The following is an 18808-nucleotide window of genomic DNA, read 5'->3' as shown; positions in this document are numbered from 1 at the left end:
GACAGACTTCTTTCTCCCTCTCCCTTCTCTCACCTCTGTCTTCTTCCTGCCACTTAAAAAAAAAAACAGCTTTATTGAGGTATAATTGACATATAATAAATTACACATTTTAAAGTATAGTGGTCCCTCTTATTCATGGTGGATATGTTCCAAGCCGCACATTGGGTGTCTAAAACCTCGGATAGCACCACAACCATGTATACTGTGTCTTTGATCTGATAACCTGGATGATTACTAAGTGGCTAATGGGCAGGTGGCATATACAGCATGGAGATGCTGGACAGAGGGATGATTCATGCCCTAGGTGGGACACAGCAGGATGGTGCAAGATTTCACCACACAACTCAGAATGGCGTGTAATTTAAAACTTATGAGTTGTTTATGTCTGGAACTTTGCATTTATATTTTCAGACTATGGTTAACCACAGGTAACTGAAACTGAAGAAAGCAAAACCATGCATAAAGGGGACTACTGTGTACAATTTTATGAGTTTTGACAATCTGACAAATAAATATATATACCCATGAAACAATCACTGTAATTAAGATAGTGAACATACTTATCACCCAAAATCTTCTTCATGACACTTTGTAATTCTTCCCTCCTACCCCTCCCTGGCCTCTACTCCATCCCTAACCAATCCTTGATCTGCTTTATGGCACTATTAGATTAGTTTGCATTTCCTAGGATTTTATATAAATTGAATAAAACAATGTGTACTTTTTTTGGTCTGTCTTCTTTCATTCAGCATACTTATTTTGGGATATGTTATGTTGTTTCATGTATCAATTATTAATTCCCTTGTATTGCTGAGAGGTAGTCTATTGTATGGATGTACCACAGTTTGTTCTATCCATTCACCTGTTGATGGACATTTAAGCTGTTTTCCCCACCACCTTTTTTATTGCCTCAAGAACCAGAGTTACTAAAAGCTGTATTTGAGTAGAAGCATAATAAATAGAAGCATAGTGAATAACTATCATAAATAGTTCTTGGGTAACTAGTTTTTTTTTTTTTTTCCATTTAAGACATTTTATAGTATCTTTAGAATTAGAATGCTTAAGAGTAAAGCAGCAGAGCAGGTCAGCACTTTCACCCTCTAGAGATTTTATTTCATATCCATTTGCTCCTGAAATGGTAACTCTGATTCTCCAAATTGTTATGCATACCTAAGTCATCAAATGTAATCATTCTCAGGGAGACAAACCAGCACTTCTTTTATCTGCAGCCAATCAGCATATTCAATAATAATAAGTGAAGTCAAACCAATACCAGACAGCTGTGCAAGATGTAGGAAAAACAATCAACCACAAGGCCCTGGCTTAAACTTAGGAAGTATAGTTGCGTAGGTAGCACCATGTTATTTTGGACACACATTAACCAACCACGTAGAAATAGCGTTGGAGAAACAAGATTCTTAATTCAATTTGATAAATGAGGAATGTGGGGGAAAATGGTGACTGTGAACCATGTGTGTGTGTATATAACACAACTGTAACTGTGTGTGCCAGGCTAGGAATTTAGGTGCTAGGAATACATGATGAATGAGCTTGGTTTCTTTCTTTAAGGGATTTTCAGTCTAAGAGAGCTAACGATAGATTATATGTAGTAATCTGTAGACCCATAAATGACTAATAATTTTAATCAGTAAACTTCTTGTAGGATAAGCAAAGTATTCTTAGGAGTACAGAGAAAAAAATTTATTGGTTCTTTCTGGAGGTAGGGAACATTCAAAGAGGTAATTTGACATAGACCTCAAAGGCCATATATAATTTTGTTAGGGAAGGGAGGATGGGAGATGGGAGGAAACTTTATAAGCATAGTAAGAGAAGTATGGTGAGCCACGTGGTGTAGCTGAGACTAGGTTGGAGTCTCACAGGTTGGGGCTGGCTGGTAAAGGAGTTTGAATGTCTTTTTAATGGATTAAACTTTTCTCTGAGGGCAATGGGGACTCACTGAAGGTCCGGTTTTGTTTTAAAACAGGAGAATAATATGAATCAACCGTAAATTTGATGGGGGTAGGGTCAGTCTGCATGGATTAACTGGATGAGGTTCGTGGCTTAGGTGAGAGAATAACTCTGTGCGTGAAAGAAAATGGATTTGGGTATAGTATTTGAAGGATATGCTGGTACAGGCAAGCTTTTATCAGTTTTTTGAATCGTGTTTAAATTTAAAAATTAAAGAAAGGGAGTAAAAGGTTAAAGTCAAGAGTAAGTCCCCTTTTTACTCGTGTTCCCATTGATTCTTCTCCCTCGAGGCAACCAATGTTCCTTGTTTCGTTATATCATTTCTGATTTATTTCAGGTATTTAGAAACAGGCCGGCCGCAGTGGCTAATGCCTGTAATCCTAGCATTTTGGGAGGCCGAGGCGGGGAGATCACTTGAGGCTAGGAGTTTGAGACCAGCCTGACCAATATGGTGAAACTTCATCTCTACAAAAACACAAAAATGAGCTGGGTGTGGTGGCGCATGTCTGTAGTCCCAGCTACTTAGGAGGCTGAGGCATGAGAATTTCTTGAACCTAGAAGGCAGAGGTTGCAGAGGTTGAGCTGAGATTGCGTCACTGTACTCCAGCCTGGGCCACTGAGGGAGACTGTCTCAAAAAGCACAAACAAATATATCTATGTACTTAACTTTGTTCCTGTAGTTTCTATTAGTAATAATTCAAAGTCAATAAATATAAAACAACTTCATCCTTTTGGATGGCTGCATAGAATTCTACTTACAAATATGCCATAATTTATATAACCAATTCTTTGTGATGGAAATTTAGGTTGTTTATAGTCTTTTTCTATTATAAATGATGCTTTAGTGAATATTCTTGGAAATTCATCATGTTGGATACTATAAGTATATCCTTAGAATGAATATCTTTCATATGAAATTTCCCAGGTCAAGGTTAAGCATGTTTAAATTTTTAATGTGTTACCAAACTGTCCTTGATAGAGATTTTACCAGTTTATACTGAACAATGCATGAGAGTGCCTATTTCTGCACATTCTTGCTATCAGAGTATGTTATTACATTTGTTGAACTTTGTCCCTCTGATAGTTACAGATGGCATCTTACTGTAGTTTAGTTTGTATTTCTTGTATTTTAAGTGGCATTGAAAATCTCTGCATGTTTTTAGGGTTCAGCTGTATTTCCTTTTTGAGAACTATTTTTAAAATTCTTAGCCTGTTTTTCTGTTGGTCATTGGTTTTTTACTTCAGGATTTATAGGGGCTTTTTATATATTAAGGCAATTAGTCTCTTCTCTGTGAATAGGAAATTTTAAAAATGTATTCCGGGGTTCTGTTGTAAAAGCATATGGATATCTCAACAGTTTGAGGAATCAAAGGTTAGGCAGACATGGAGGGCCAGGCTGATAAGCATGTAACAGGTTTCTACTATGGGGCAAAATCACGTTTGGATTTCAATTCTGGAAAGACCAGTGTGTTCTAGGGAGATTGCTTACTTAGACTTGGAAGGAACAAGCTTAAGATCAGGGTAGTTAGAATCAAATGAGTGGGTTAAAGGATGTTGGAGTAATGAGAGATGGTGGATCAGGGTGGGGGTAGTTAAGAATAGAGAAGAGGGAATAGATTCAAGAAAGAGGAACAGATTAGAGAGACACGTCAGCAGTTCTCTTTTTGAGGCTCACTCTTTTCTAGTCAGAAATCTCATGACCAACATGCTTTGTCTGTCCTAGTTTCCCCTAAGGCTATAGCATAGGATGGCCCACTGCTCTACAGCTGGGCAAGACTTGAGTGTAGTGACGGATGCGGAATTGCTGAGAGCTTCTCTTTCTGTGTATCGGGGTACATGCTAAAGGTGGAGCAAACTGTCTTTTATACAACTTCTATAATTATGGAACTTTGCTTAAAGAAAAACATTAAATTATACTCACTGGAAAAAAATTCAAATTGTGTTAAGCAGCATAAAATTAAAAGTAAAAAGTCTTACCCTCCCTTGAGTAACCAATGTAAATAGTTCTATATATTTTTGAACCTTTTTATGGAAAAATGCATACACTTTAAGGATTATTTAATTCATATTATGCATGCTGTTCAACAACTTGCTTTTTGTATCTAAATATGTCATAGATACACTTCTATCAGTATATGAAGATCTGGTGCACATTTTAGCAGCTCCTTAATATTTTATTGTGTGGATATGCCATAGTTTGTTTAATCATTTCCATGATGATGGGCATTCAAACTGCCTTCATATTTATACTTTTGCAAATAATACTCAATGAACTTTATTTTAACACCAATTGAGAGTTTCCTCCTTGTCCCATTAGTGTCTGCCTATAACAGCAATTCAGAGAGTCTCTGTAATAAATGTGTCACACTCCAGGGACAGCTGTTTCTCTAAGTCCTGAAAAATGAGTGGGATTTGTGTGTGTATGAGTTTTGAGGCCATGTTTATAGCAGTAGACTTTTAAAACATACCTTCCTGAACTTTGTTATTCCTTTTAAGATTGGTGCCTGCAATTTTAGGTGACTGTCACATGGTGGCACAGAAGCACCAAATTCCTGCAGACAGTGCTTACAGTCTTGGTGTCCATGAAGGGTTTGAAAATGTTTCCTTATTGTGTCATTATACTGAATACTTATAAAAATAGATTCAATTTAAAGTGTCTAACAAAATTCTAAATAAAGATATATGCATGCATTTATCATCTGTATTTCTTTAGATCTTCATGTTATATCATGTTTCTGATTAAACAGCTTTCATTTGTCTCATAAGAAAAACCAGTATACTTCTTACAGAGATTTTAGCCATACAAGAAAATTTCTTCAAATACTTTCAGCTGTTTTTCTCTTGCTTGCCCTCCTGTCTCTACCTCTGCTCCATTTTTCATTGCTTGAAGTTAAGAGATGACAGGGTTTTCTTTTTCCCACTTCCTGGTGCCCATCTCTCCCAGCATCTCCATAGGTAGCCAGTGCCCCAGCAAGTTAAGCTTCACAAGACCAGCAGCTGTCATTTGGCTGTGCTGCTCAGCTAATGAGAGCAGTGATCAAACTTCAAAAGCACGAGCTATGAGAGTTTCACTGGACTGCCCCCACCTCCCTCAGCCTTGATGAACAGGCTGGTGGCCTTACAGGGGCTTTGAAGTCCCATTTGCTTGTCCCCCTTGATTCCCACCAGTTTAAGGGTAGTCGCAGAGAGTTTAGTGGGAACTGGCAACATTCTTCTCTTTGGGGGACTTGGAATACCACTTAACTCCCAGCCTTGAGTTTCTTCCTTTGGTGGCACAGGGATGAAAGGGTCTTTCAGAAATTTATAGCATGCAGGCATTTTGAGGTTGGTATGTGGGAATGGTAGTGTAGGAGGCTCATTTTGGACATATGAAAGTCTTGGACTACATTCCTTTACTCATGTAACTCTAATTTTATGTGCATCTAGGAGACAAATAGTGTTATCTTCCCTTTTCTGGTAAATAGGACTCCTGCACTGTTTCAAGCACCTGGGAATGTACTTTTGCCTGTCTCAGTTTAAGGACTCTTGGGCCATTATACCCAGTAGTTATTGTTTTGAAAATTGTTAGTGCCCATTTTACTAATTTATTCCTTTATTTTTCTCTTTAGGAAATAATGACTGTTTTTAATTAGAATGTCAGGGAAACACTGCATTTATTAAGCACTTCCTATTTACGGCAGTATTATACTAAGCATTGAAGAGAAGGTTTACAGACAAGCCTCACACTATAAGGGTCCATGCACAGGCTGAAGGACACCGTGCATGGATGAGAGACTCACATGAGCCAGAGTGTGGTCACCTACCATCTCTCTCCATGTGTAGATTCATGAGCTTATCCTACTTCTCTACTGCATTATGTGGAATTTTGGAATCTTGAAATAATTCACCTGATATAAATAATATGAAGTTAAACTTCCAGATCTTTACATTAGCCAGAAAAATGCCTATTATGTATCTATAGGGTTGTTGTGAAGGTGAAATAAACATGTTTTATGTGAGGATGAGGATGCTTTTATCATTTGGGGGAATCTTCCTTGGAGACCCAAGAACATTTGGCATGAGAAGCTTGGGTGTTCTTAGATGAGTTGAAATTCTCCCTGCCCACCCTCCCCTCAGCTGTTGTCTTGATGCTGTCACCTACTTGAGGGACGGCTTTTGTCTCTGTGGTGTCTCCCCCAACTCCCAGCCTTGCACATGCATGATAGGTATTAAAAGTATCTGCTAAGGTCGGGCGCAGTGGCTCACAGTGGTTGCAGTGAGCCAAGATTGCACTGCTGCACTCCAGCCTGGGCGGCTGAGCAAGACTCCGTCTCAGAAACAAACAAACAAAAACAAAACAAAAAAAACAAACAAAATCTGCTAAGTGAATGAATGAGCATTTATAAAAGCAGTGTTAGAATCACTGTGGGCAACAGATTCTAACGAATGTTATAAATCATCAAACGATAGCTGAGCATGTCTGCAAGTTATTTCCTCTACCATTTACAAATCAAAATGGACTTGTCACAGGACTTTCTAGGTATTGTTTGGTATATTTGTGACAAGAAAAACATCTACAGAGGGAAAAATAGGAATGTTTTCTTCTGTTTTCAGGATGCAATTTATCGCCTTTGGCAAAAAACACCAGGAATGTTTTCTCAGATAAAATGTTAACTCAGATATTTGAGTGTTTTTTAATTTCAGAGGTAAATGTTACTGTTTCAAAATATGAAGACAGTTTGACTAGACAGGATGTTAATGACTTGACATTACAAAATTTATTAAATTTATTTTTAAAGTGGTTTAGTTCCCCCTCTCAAATGCATGAAGCATATGGGAGTTGGAATAGATCTGCCCCAGGCTGCCAAACAAATTTTTAATGGAACTGGAGTCCTTCAGGGATTGTCCTAAATCCACATAATATTCTTAAGTCCTGGTGTTTGCACTGGGACCTGTATATTAGCAGCTGTACGTGTGAATAATATACTTATATCAATCCATCACTCTCGTGAATCCACATCTGTAGGGGCTGCTGCACATCAATTATTCCACCTCAGGGAGTAGAGAAATATTTGGGCCAGCATTGACCTCCTTTTCAATCAGGGCCTCCAAGCAGTGTGTTCTGGAAGTCAAATGGTCCCTTTAGGCAGAACCTCTGTTTGGGAATCCATTTGGCCTAATGTGGCCATGCTGGGAAGTGAATGTGATTACCTGTGTCAGGTGTGGAGATGGCATCCAGAGACGCAAATGAAAATTCTGTCACTTGAAGCCACCGTCAACATTCAGGATCTCTCCCATCTATCTAATTCTTGCATAACATATTAGCCAGTCTATCAGAAAAGAACGTCAGCTTCAGTAAGATGCATCTACTTTGCACCAAAAAAAAAACAAAACTGTTTGTTTGAAATATATTGTAACTTGTTTGAAGAGCTAAATTCACTTTCAAATTCTTGGAAATGTTTTTATTGTCTGAGGTTTCAGGAAGAAACTCTCCTCAGGAAGAAGGAGGATTTTTTGTCTTCATATCTCAGTGTCTTCTCTCTTTTTTTTTTTCCAAAAGGAAAACAAAGATTTTATAATGCTTATCTTTTTGATCAAAAACCTGGAACATCTTTCGCAAGAGTACAGAGTTCTCTTTTTTTTTTTTAAAGCTTCTGCTTTTATACCTAGAGGTGTGTTACAGATTGTCATAACTGATAAATCAATGACAAATGTAGCCACTTCATTTTGTTGGAGAAATAGACAATTGTGGTAGCGGCTGACCATTTATTTAATTATGTGGTAAGTACCACATGATGAGAGGGCAAAGTTAATTGATGATTTGGGCTATCTCAGCCAGGGTACAGTTTACATGGCAATTACGCTGGGATCATCTAACTGTAATTGGCAAGTAATTTTGTAAGTGAAGGAACATGACAGCTCATTTACATGGTGTTCACTGAGTAAAATTTGGGGACATTTATCAACTACTTCCAAGTGAAGAGTGATTGTACCAGTATCTCCCAAAATGCCACAAGCTGTTTAAAAGCTACGTGGGGAGATTTGTGGTACAAATCTCCATGCATTCATTTCCCTGAACATTTGTTAGTTATGTGCTGTGTGCCAGGCACTGTCCTAGACACTGAGGATACAAAAATGAGTAAAATAAAGAGTTCTACTCTCAAGGAACTCTTGTATGCAAAACAGACACATCAATAATTTTAACACAACGTAGTAAGTGAAGGTTTGAACTCTGCACAAGTACCGTGGGTGCCAAGGGTGGGGAAACCAGTTGGGTCGAAGATGGTCAGGGAGAGCTTGCTAGAGAAGGTCACACCTGAGATGAATCTTAAAGGATGCGCAGGGCTTTTCAAGGGGAAGAGCTTGCCAGGCAGAAGTGCCAGCCAGAGTAGAATCGGAGTAGCAAGACAGCTGGTATGAGCTGGAAACTTTAAGCAATCCAGGCACATTTCAAGGCAGATATGTGGCCTGTGAAGTTGAGTTGGCTGGGATCTCAGAGGGCCCTGTAGGTCATGCTCAGGGCCTGGATCTTATTCTCCACCCTGGCAAGCCATTGGAGAGTCTTAATGTCAGAGTTGTTTTGTAGGAAGGTCATTTTGCATAATAAAACCACTTGCATTATTGCAATATGCCAGGCTCCATTCTGCATGTATCAAGGCATTTCATCCTCACAACAACCCCATGAAGTGGGCATTGACATTTCCCCTCATCTATAGATGAAGTAACTGAGTACACAGAGGTTGGCCAAAGCTACACAGTGGGCGATGGAAGAGCCAGGATTTGAACCCAGGCTGTCCAGCTCCAGAGCCCTTGCTTGTCAACAGTCCCGTTCTACACCATGTCATAATTCCCTTGACACAGCTGACTGCAATTCCTTGTTTACATAGTGTCCCCCACCTCCACCCCAGCACACGTACGCGCGCGCACACACACACACACGATTGTGAGTTCTGTGAGAGCAGGGACCATGTCTGTCTTCTTTATAGCCATATCCTTCAAGCTTAAGACACCATCTGCACCTTCATAGGCATACAACAAATAAGGAGTAAGTCTAGTTTTGAGGAGGGCTGTGATTCGAGTTAACCTGGCAAGGGATGACAATGAAACCCTTAATCTAAGTCAGTGTTAGTCAATATGGAGAGATGAAGAAGCGGAAATAAATGGTCAGGGCTTGCTGATTGATTGGATGTGTGGATTTTGTTGGAATATTCTCACAGTGCTTCTGATTTCCAACCCATACACTGGAGGGATGACTTGGCAAAAGAATGTGAAGCAGTGGGAAGCTTACACTGTTCTTCACAGAGTTCTTAAATTCCTGAGAAGAAATGTTGCGGACTCAGGATGAGACCTTAGAAGAGACTTCCCTTGAGGTGGTTAAAAATAGAAGGGACACATCTGCCTGGGATGGTTGAGAGACAGAGCTGCCCTTGGGTAGATGAGTGGTTAGATAGCCTTTGGGATTCTTCCCCTTTTGAACATTCTCCGATTTAAAATAAATCAAAATTCTCCCAAGCTGCCTATGCTTAACTGCCTGGCTTAGAGAAGGTAAAACCAAAGTGTTCAAGGGCTGGGAAATATTGAGTCCAAATGCCTGGATGATAAATAAGGAAACAGAAGCCCTGATGGGTTAAATGACTCATCCAAGGGCACACACTTGAGGCAACAGGAATACCCAATCATTGGATTCTCAGTCTGGGCTTACTTTTCCCCATGTCTCATACAGCAGCATTTATGTTTTAGAGGGTCCTCTGTGCGCAGACCTTTGCTGGGTAGAAGCATACAGCAAAGGAAACCTGGTGTCTGCCCTTGAGGAATTCAGAGAACCTCAACAATAAAGAACCCTTATCACCTGAAAATGTCACAAAGTACCATCTATTACATAGAATATTTGGAAAATAGAGAAAATGAATTTTAAAATTCATAATAATTTTTTTAGTCTCACTCATTGCCTGGCACTGCTTTAATGCTTTATATTTATTATCTCCAATTCTCAGTGTTTCAATGCTTTACATTCATTATCTCTAAGTCTTACAGCCACCTAGAAGTTAGATAGTATTATTTCCATTTTATATTTTAGAAAACTAAAGCACCCAGAGCTTGTTCCCTAAGATCAGACCATGGTAACTCCAAGTTCAACCCTGTACAAATTATGTTAACATTTTGTTGTGTTTTTTTGGCAGTCTTTTTCTAAGTACTAAGACTATTTACTTATACATATGTAATTTTATCATAGATACAATTTGGAATCTTCATTTTCTGTGGCATATTCTATGTATTGTCCATGTGATTGCTTAGTCTTCATTTTGATGGCTATCTAATGTCTTATCAAGTTTTCAGGAGGTTCTTAAATGCTTACTTATAGAAATCTTCCAATTCTTGGTATATGTGGCATTTTAAAGATATATTTTGAGGACAGGTACATCTGCCCATCCTCTGTGGATGGCATTGTGGAGAGGAGAAGAGAAACTACTCGGAGGATCATGGCTTTCTTCTCCCCCAGGAGCCCCTCTGAGAATGGAGAGTGGTTCTGGGCACAGCTCAGAGTGGAGCCTGGGCAGAGATGGCCTGAGGCAGATAGCAGGTGACTTTTCAAGCCTTGGCTTTTCTGGCTGAACACACATTCTTCCTCCTGCCCTTGTAAAAAGGCAAGTTTTCTTTTTCTTAGGGTAGTAAAAATCTTTTGTGTGAAGAAAAAGTGTCGTCAAGTGTCTTATTCATCAGCATATATACCATCTCTTTAAAATGACAGTGGGAGTAAAAGTTCATCAGTTCAATATGTCTTTCACATTTGGAGACTCCTGACTAATAACCTCTGGTATTTATCATCAGAACAGCCAAAGAACTAAATTCTGGCACATGCTTCTCTCACGCACTGAGAGAAACTTAAAAAGACAGAAGATTTTCTCCATTTTTTTCTTCTATTCACTTAGAAGGAAAAGCATACCTTTTTTAATTAAAAAAAAATATGAGCATGCAGAAACATCTGGCCTGTATTACCACAGCAGCTTCCTAAATGGCTTCCTTGTCTCCAGTCTGCCCTTTTAAAATCAACACTATATGCAATAGCTAGAAAGATTTCTAGATCACAGATTTGCACCAGCCACTCTCCCATGTCACTGGCATATTCTTCCATCACTCTTTCATGGTTCTTGGGGTCAAGTCCTGTGTAGCCATAGCTGCTGTCTCTCTTGCTTGCATCCTGCCCTAGCCACACTGAGCTGCTTGTGGCTCCCTGCTTCATGCTATAATGTAGGAGTATCTTCAGGCCCATGTACAAATCAGTTCTTTCTCCACAAGCTCCCTGCTAGGCTCTGCTGAACCTGGATCCCAGCATGGGCTCCCACAACCCCTATCCAGCACTTATACAGACTATAAACATCCATCTTGTTTGTATTTTATTTTATTTTAAAGGCAGAGTCTTGCTCTATTGCCCAGGCTGGAGTGCAGTGGTATGATCATAGCTCACTCCTGGGCTCAAGCAGTCTTCCCACCTCAGCTTTCCGAGTAGCTAGGACTATATGTGCGTGCCACCACACCCAGCTAATTTAGCCTTGTTTTTACTTGGCCAGCGTAATCCTTAAATAATTTTTTTTTTTTTAAAAAAACCTTGAATCCCATTGGTCAAGGCATATCACCGTTTAGTTTGCTTAAGGCCCCACCACTCTGTGTTATGCACTAAACCCTAATTACATATTTATTCTTTGCTGGGTCTTGTAAAGCTATCTGTTTTCTTATCTCCTTTACACAATAGAATATAAACTGTTTGAGGATAAGGATTGTATATTGTTAACTTTTGTATCTATAGACTTGACAAATACTACTCAATAAATATTTATTATATGAATTTATGCCTTGTGAAAAAACAAAACTTAGGCCAGAAAATAATCTAACTCTTTTTGTCCTTTCTACTTATTCATGAACATCACGAGACTAATGGAACTCAGTGGACCTGGCAAAAACTAACAATATTTCCATCAGGTGATCGAAAGTCTGTGTTCATGATTTGATACTGCTAAGATTGAACCACTCTGGACATTTAAGCCTTTGAATGTGTTTATGATCTTTCCCACTTTTTCTTGTACCAGGATATCTGTTTGCGTCACGGCATATATTTCCTTGGTTTTATGTCCACGTGACTATCAAACTGGGCTATTCAGAAATATGAGTGAAAAGGATTAGATATTTTATCTGCTTTGCAAATCTGATCATGACCAAAGTACAATCAGTGGGAATACTCAAAGTTTGTTCCTGCCAATAAGTAGTACATCCAGATATATGCAAGCTGGTGATGCTAGAGGTTATAGTAATAGAAATGCCCATTGGTGAATCTTTGATAATCCTGTGCTTGTTTCAGTCATTGTGTTTTTCCATTTCCTTAGTTATTCTCTTCTAGTCATTCGTCTACGCATTGCTTTAAAGATGCTAAAAAGATCTGGTGTCATCCAGGAACCAGATTACTCATATTTATGGAATTTCATATAATCAGTGCCATAGGACTATGGTAACTGCCTATGGCAATGTTCTTGCCATAAATTCATTCTTCAGAGAATGCTCTGCATTTTCAGGGAGTGCTATGGATATTGTAGAGGGACTGTACACCATAGGGCATTGCTGAAGAATGGAAATGTGTTCAAGTATCAAGTTTAAGGAAAGAACAGCAACAAAAAAATAAAACCTTTCATCTAAGCTTCCTTCCCTTGGGAAAAGGTGGGGGCAAAATGGAGAGAGCTTATTATAGAATCCTTTAGCAGCCAGAAATTTCATTGACAATTTTGTTAATGTGCCTGCTCGTCTGCCTTCTCAGAGGCTCATTGTGAATTCCTTAGTTGATATTATTAATGGTTAATGGGTGCACCTGAAAATCAAGCAATATTGTACCATTTGGGTAATAGTTATGTTAAATGGTTCTTTTCTACAGCATCAAGCTTATCAGATTATCTTTTTCCTAATAATGAATACCTCATCTTTTCCAATTTCCTAATCAAATGCTTCCATGTCATCTTGAAGCAGAGCCAGTTCCAGCTGCATCTATTCTATACTCTTGGCTTCAATTATATCAAATTATTCAACCTACTTATGGTTCCTTAGATTCGCATTTGCTCTGAGACATAGACCTCATGCACCTCTTTGGAAGCTCATGATTACCAACTATTCAAAACAGGTCTATTGTAAGTAAACAGTGAATCAAAGAGAGCCCTAGGCTAAATTTACAGTTATGAGAAAATGTCTACAATAAATTTCTTCCTAAATTTTGGTGCTCTTGGGTGATCTTAGGTGTTCTCTTTACCCTGTCCCTGCTCCCTAAAACACACATGTATCTCATTCTGCATGGCATTGCTTCAGAGTTGAGGATGTCCGTGGCAGTGGCAAAAAGTAAGTGCAGTCATGTTTTGACTATAAATAACAAGCATTTAATTTTTCATAGGTAATATATAGTTTGGATTGATCAGAAGCTTGAGGTTTCCCATACATTACCATGTTTTATTTTATTCAACCAGGTACCTGTAGCTAAAAGAGGACAGTACAAGAAATGGTGAACAGCCTTGGGGAAACCTGATATTGTCATTTTCTGTTATATTGGCTGCTGAAACTTTATTGTATCTTATGCCTCTAGTCAGATTAAATGATTCATCATTCTAGACTCATCTTTTAATAATGACTTACAATTATAATAACTTATAATTCTTATCTTTATACTTCATGGCTTGATCTGCATATCTCTATCTCCTTCATTTCTAGGTTCTTTTGATCATTGTTTCAGTATTCTGAACTTTAAAAAGATCCATTTTCTCTGCTGAGAAAAAGAGAGTTCGGACTCACCACTGACCACCCAGGATGATTCAGGCTACACTTCATTCTCCTAGTAACATGTTCAGTTGCCCTTTGGGGCCGGAGGCCATGCTTTATACTCTTAAATCTCTATTGCCCAGCACAGTGTATGGAATGGGCACAGTACATGGTTTCTAAGTGAATGAATGAACCTGAATACCTAATTTCACAATTTATGATTGATTTACTTCTTTAATCCAAAATTATATTCTACCTGGAACTGTATCATTTCAAACTTCTATCAGATATTCTTAATACCAAGTACAGTGCAGTGTGCAGTGCAGACCTTCTCAATAAATGTTTAGTGAGAGCAAAACGTATATATTTTGGAGACTTATCATGGAGAAGCCAAAATTTGGCCACACAGCATTTCAAAATCCATGCTGGTTCCAATTAGTCAAGGAACGAATTTTCACCCCCCAAATTAACCATTGGTTCAATAGATTGGTTAGTGTGATTACTCTCCACTGGACCTCCTATGGTTGGAATGCCTTATGAGATTCCAGAGATGGAAAAATCTTTGGAAAGTCATCTATGTTTCTTGAAATATTTAAATGGAAACCTTCCCCTTCAGAGTGTTACTGTTCAACGGATATCCACAATTCATGCAAACATCTATCGAGCAACTTGAATGTGACATGAATTGGGGATAAATGTAAAACTGGCAATTTTTCAAATTACTTATAATTTCATAGCCAAGGATAGAAATAAAGCAGCATATAGTAAGATAAATTTTACAGTAGAAGCAGATATAAGGAGCAGAGAGTGGGGAGTAATTAATTCCACATAAAGCATTAGGGAAGACACCCTGAAAGAAATGACTCTGAGTTAGATTTCAACTATGACAGCAGTTTTTGTCTTTTGGATAACTATCATGAGTGAAAAATGCCTGATTGTGCTTGATGTATTCGTTTATAAGGCAGTGTCATATTTTAGGTAATAAACTTTTAAAAAGCAAAGATCTGAAAGACATTTAACTCCTCAGTGCAGCACCGGAATCTGCCACTGTATTCTTTGTTGTGTGATATCTGAGAAACAGAGCTGAATCAAACCCTACTATATTAATGGGTTTATATATGTACACATAAGGCTAATATATTTTATGCTGCCAATTTTTTATGGTTTCGTAAATAGTGCTATCACTAACATTTCTAAAAAATGAAGAAAAGAGCTCATATGTGCTAGTAGAAATTCAGTATATTTTATAGAACACTGCTACTCTTGATATAGCCTACGGGATGTGACTTTTCATAAAAACCTAATGAATTTCTAGGTTTGTCAGCTGTTTCCAAACAGATGCACTCAGCTAATCTAATGGAAACATTGTGAGCCCAGATCCCAAATATCAATAGCTTTTAGTATTGCAAATTAGTTTGTCTATTGGGTAAATTGGGCTGTGTGGTTCTTGATAAAAAGTAGCAAGTAATTTTATATGGATGTTTTATGTGTAACTGCCTTGCCAGGGTTTGATGCTCATATTTTTCCTTGCAGAGTTTTAAGTTGAATGTAGACAGTCATTGTGCTCTCAAGGAAGCTGTGGAGGAGGAAGGACACCAACTTCTTGAGCTTATTGCATCTCACAAAGCAGGTAAATCCTCCTGAAATATTGCAAGTCTTTATGTCTCCAGACTATTAAGAATGAAGAAGCATTGCTGTAAATTACTGCATATATTCACTTCCTTATGTATTATTAATATTTACATTATCAGATTGACCTTCAGGATTTATAAATGTTTCATATACTGCATACAATGCTGTGATACTTATAAGATGAAATACTGCCTCCAAATGGTCTGTTCATTTTATTTTGGGCTTGCTCTTCGCCTGAGTTTCAGTTGAAATTACATTCTTGAAAACTTCACATTGACATGCTTTTTGATGTAGGTGCTCTGGAAATAACATTAAGATAATGAATGAGAACTGTATATATAGTTATAATGCATACACATTAGGGTACTTATAGATATCATTACAGATATAAGGCAAGCAGTCTAAATTATTTCCCTGCCACTTCACACACATGAACATCTTGCAGAGTTTTTGGCCTTCAACCAATTCTTACCCCAGTATTAATATATTTATAAGGAACAGATAATAAATAAAAAATAATTTTGTCATTTGGTTATACTTATCCTGATAATAGAAGACCGTAAGACAGGATGGATGACTTACAGTTTGGCTCTAGGTTTGAGCTTAGCAAAGCTAAACAGGAAAAAGATAGTATTAATTGGATTTGCTAATGTTAAAGACTGCTGTCTTAATTCTGGCCTATTTACTGTATTTCACATTGAATTGACTTTACCTAGTTCCGTAGATATTTTTTATCATTATGAAGTCTCTACACAGATACACACAGAGCGTTTTATTTGGAATGTGAAACTGTAATGTTACTACTTTTTATACATTGTGATTTTTGTTCCTCATGTATTTTTTTAAGTCAATATACTGAGTAAGTCAGTTTCCAAGCCAGAGACTTATGTGGTTATCACATTTTTGTGTCCTTATACCTCCTGTCAAGAATTGCCTGTTTCTATTCTGAGTGACAAATGTTGATATGGCAGGTGATGGTAATGGTCACTTAAAAATATTTATATTGTTTAAAATAGCCATCTAATTTACTAAATAAAAATAATGAGCAAAGATTCATTCAGGCCCACAACTTCTGCTTTCCCCTCCTTTTGGAGAAGGACTGAAGGACATGCTGCGGATGATTGCAAGTCAATGGAAGGAGCTGCAGAGGCAAATCAAACGGCAGCACAGCTGGATTCTCAGGGCTCTGGATACCATCAAAGCCGAGATACTGGCTACTGATGTGTCTGTGGAGGATGAGGAAGGGACTGGAAGCCCCAAGGTAAGTGGCTTGAAGTTTTCCTTATTTCCTCTCATTTCTGTCTTCTTTTGAACTAGGCACCACTGAAGTTTTCTTTCCAACCCTAAGGCTTTTTGTTTCTACTGGGTAAACTTTATATATCTCTCTCTATATATAAACAAAATGAAATGGCTTAGTTTAAAACAATAAAGCCTTCAACTTCCAAGTTTTCCAGGAAGAGATCTTTTTTTGAAAACTGGCAGAGAAGGAGGGGGACAGTACTTTAGGGGTGAGAGAAAGGGAGACATAAAACATTTAGTAAACAAAACATAAAGCATCTTTAACATGAATAATCAGAATGGTTTTAAATTGTTTTGTTGCAACTATAAATCACTATAATCAGTGCAATCACTCAGCTCTGACATCCATTAGCCGCTTGGTTACAGCAAATTAACAAAGAAGAGAGAAAGTGATTCATTATCTCATTCCTGTTAATGACTATCAGATGCATTGCCTAATTAGGGGATGGTCATTGTAGTGGGAAGAAGGTCATATGCTTTGCTACAAATCTTTTTGCTCCGAGTGTAAGTTCTCCATAATGGTACATGCACCGAATACAACAAGTACTTTAAAAATGAGTATTGACGTGTTTTGGTTGTTCATTTTAGATGTCCAAAATAACCCATAAAACATATGCAATTGAACTTTAAATGAGGCACCTTTTAATATAGACTGGCACTGTTCTAAAGGTATCTTTGGACTCATAATGTGGAAAATAATGTTATTAATTTGATATTTTCATGTAATCACTCCTTTCCTTTGCATCTGTGAAAACCAGCCTCATAATAAATCCAGAATAAAACGTATTGTAACATGGGGGAAACAGATTTAAGAGTTCATGGTTTTCATTCCTGGCTTGGACAAAGTAAGTAAATCATCATCAAATCACATTTATTCAGCATCCATGTAGATTGGCATTGTACTAAATGTATACAGAGCAAGTTAAAAAACACTTTGCCCTCTTAGACTCACATTTTTAAATGCAGGCAGAGGAGAAACCCATCCAGCCCTGCAATGTTGAGACCCGTGCAGCCAGTGAAAAGCTCAGACAATTTATGGCTTTTGAATCTCAAACAACGCCTTTAACTTATTTGTTGGAAACAGAGGATAGAATGATGAGCTCAGTTTCACTTAAAGAAGGCTCCATGAAGAAGGTCGCATTTCAGGAAATATTGAAAGGAAGGAGGAGAGGTGACTTGGCACATGAGCACATATTTTAGGAAGTGATGTGATGAAAGGATCAAAGCTGGAACTAATAATATGGAATGGAGAGTATATTTGGCAGATTTCTCAGGGCAGACTTGGAGCTATTTTAAGGAGTAGGCTGTAGGGAGAAGTTCATTGGGCTAATGCTTTGGCTGTGTGTGGAAGTGGGGAGAGGAAAGATGATGAGAAATGACACAGTTAAAAACTTGTTGTAGGAGGCTGAGGCAGGAGGATCACATGAGGTCAGGAGTTTGAGACCAGCCTGAGTAACATAGCAAGACTTTATCTCTGCAAAAAGTAAAAGATGAGCCAGGCATGGTGGCATGCACCTACAGTCCTGGTTACTCAGGAGGCTGAGGCAGGAGGATTGCTTGAGCCCAGGAGTTGAAGGCTGCAGGGAGCTAGGATCACACCACTGCACTCCAACCTGGGCAACAGAGAGAGACCTTGTCTCTAAAAAACAAGTCAAAAATCTTCATTTTAGCTGGGTGTGGTGACACGCGCCTATAATCTAAGCTACTCAGGAGTCTGAGTTGGGAAAATCACTTTAAAAAATCTTCATTGTATTTTGTTTATTTAACAAGAATACAGTGAGTGCCTACTTTTTAAAAACTATCCTGTATTGGCTACATTTTACATGCCAGATGCTATTCTATAGCATTTCCGTATTATGTCATTTAATTATCATGACAAATTTTTAAAGTGGCTCTATTTTAATCCCCGATGGAGAAAAGGGGGTGCAAAGAGAGGTTAGGTAACTTCCTTAAGGTCACACAGCTGCTGAGTAGCAGAGCTGGGAGCCCTTTGATCGCAGAGCCCATGTTCATCACCACCTAGCTTACTGCCTTTCACTGGCACTGCTTGGGGCCAAGTGTGGGACGAGGCATTAGAGATGAACAATTGGCTTCAGTGCCTGTCTCATGAAGCTTGTGGTGAGGTGTAGGAAACAGACTTTAA

At 38.3% G+C, this 18808-nt stretch overlaps 1 protein-coding gene and 1 long non-coding RNA gene across 8 annotated transcripts in view; one reads left to right on the top strand and one right to left on the bottom strand.

Moving 5' to 3' along the window:
- AKAP6 (A-kinase anchoring protein 6) overlaps positions 1-18808 on the top strand; it is a 643647-nt gene that overhangs the window by 373510 nt on the left and 251329 nt on the right. For 6 of the 7 annotated variants that reach the window (XM_021941105.2, XM_021941106.2, XM_021941108.2 and 3 more), the window contains 2 exons: positions 15268-15364; positions 16461-16627. In XM_021941105.2, the coding sequence (XP_021796797.2) occupies positions 15268-15364; positions 16461-16627 (264 nt within the window). The remainder of the gene's footprint in view (positions 1-15267; positions 15365-16460; positions 16628-18808) is intronic. The other variant, XM_021941109.2, reaches the window with a different exon arrangement.
- The window catches only part of LOC108586848, a 37510-nt gene continuing 34089 nt past the window's right edge, over positions 15388-18808 (bottom strand). The window contains exon 4 of the long non-coding RNA XR_001904722.3: positions 15388-15665. This is a non-coding gene — a long non-coding RNA (uncharacterized LOC108586848). The remainder of the gene's footprint in view (positions 15666-18808) is intronic.

This window comes from Papio anubis, chromosome 7 (genome assembly GCF_008728515.1).
Source record: "Papio anubis isolate 15944 chromosome 7, Panubis1.0, whole genome shotgun sequence".
Lineage (NCBI taxonomy): Eukaryota > Metazoa > Chordata > Mammalia > Primates > Cercopithecidae > Papio > Papio anubis.
Note: the sequence above shows the minus strand (reverse complement) of the source record. Positions and strands in the feature narration are given on the sequence as shown.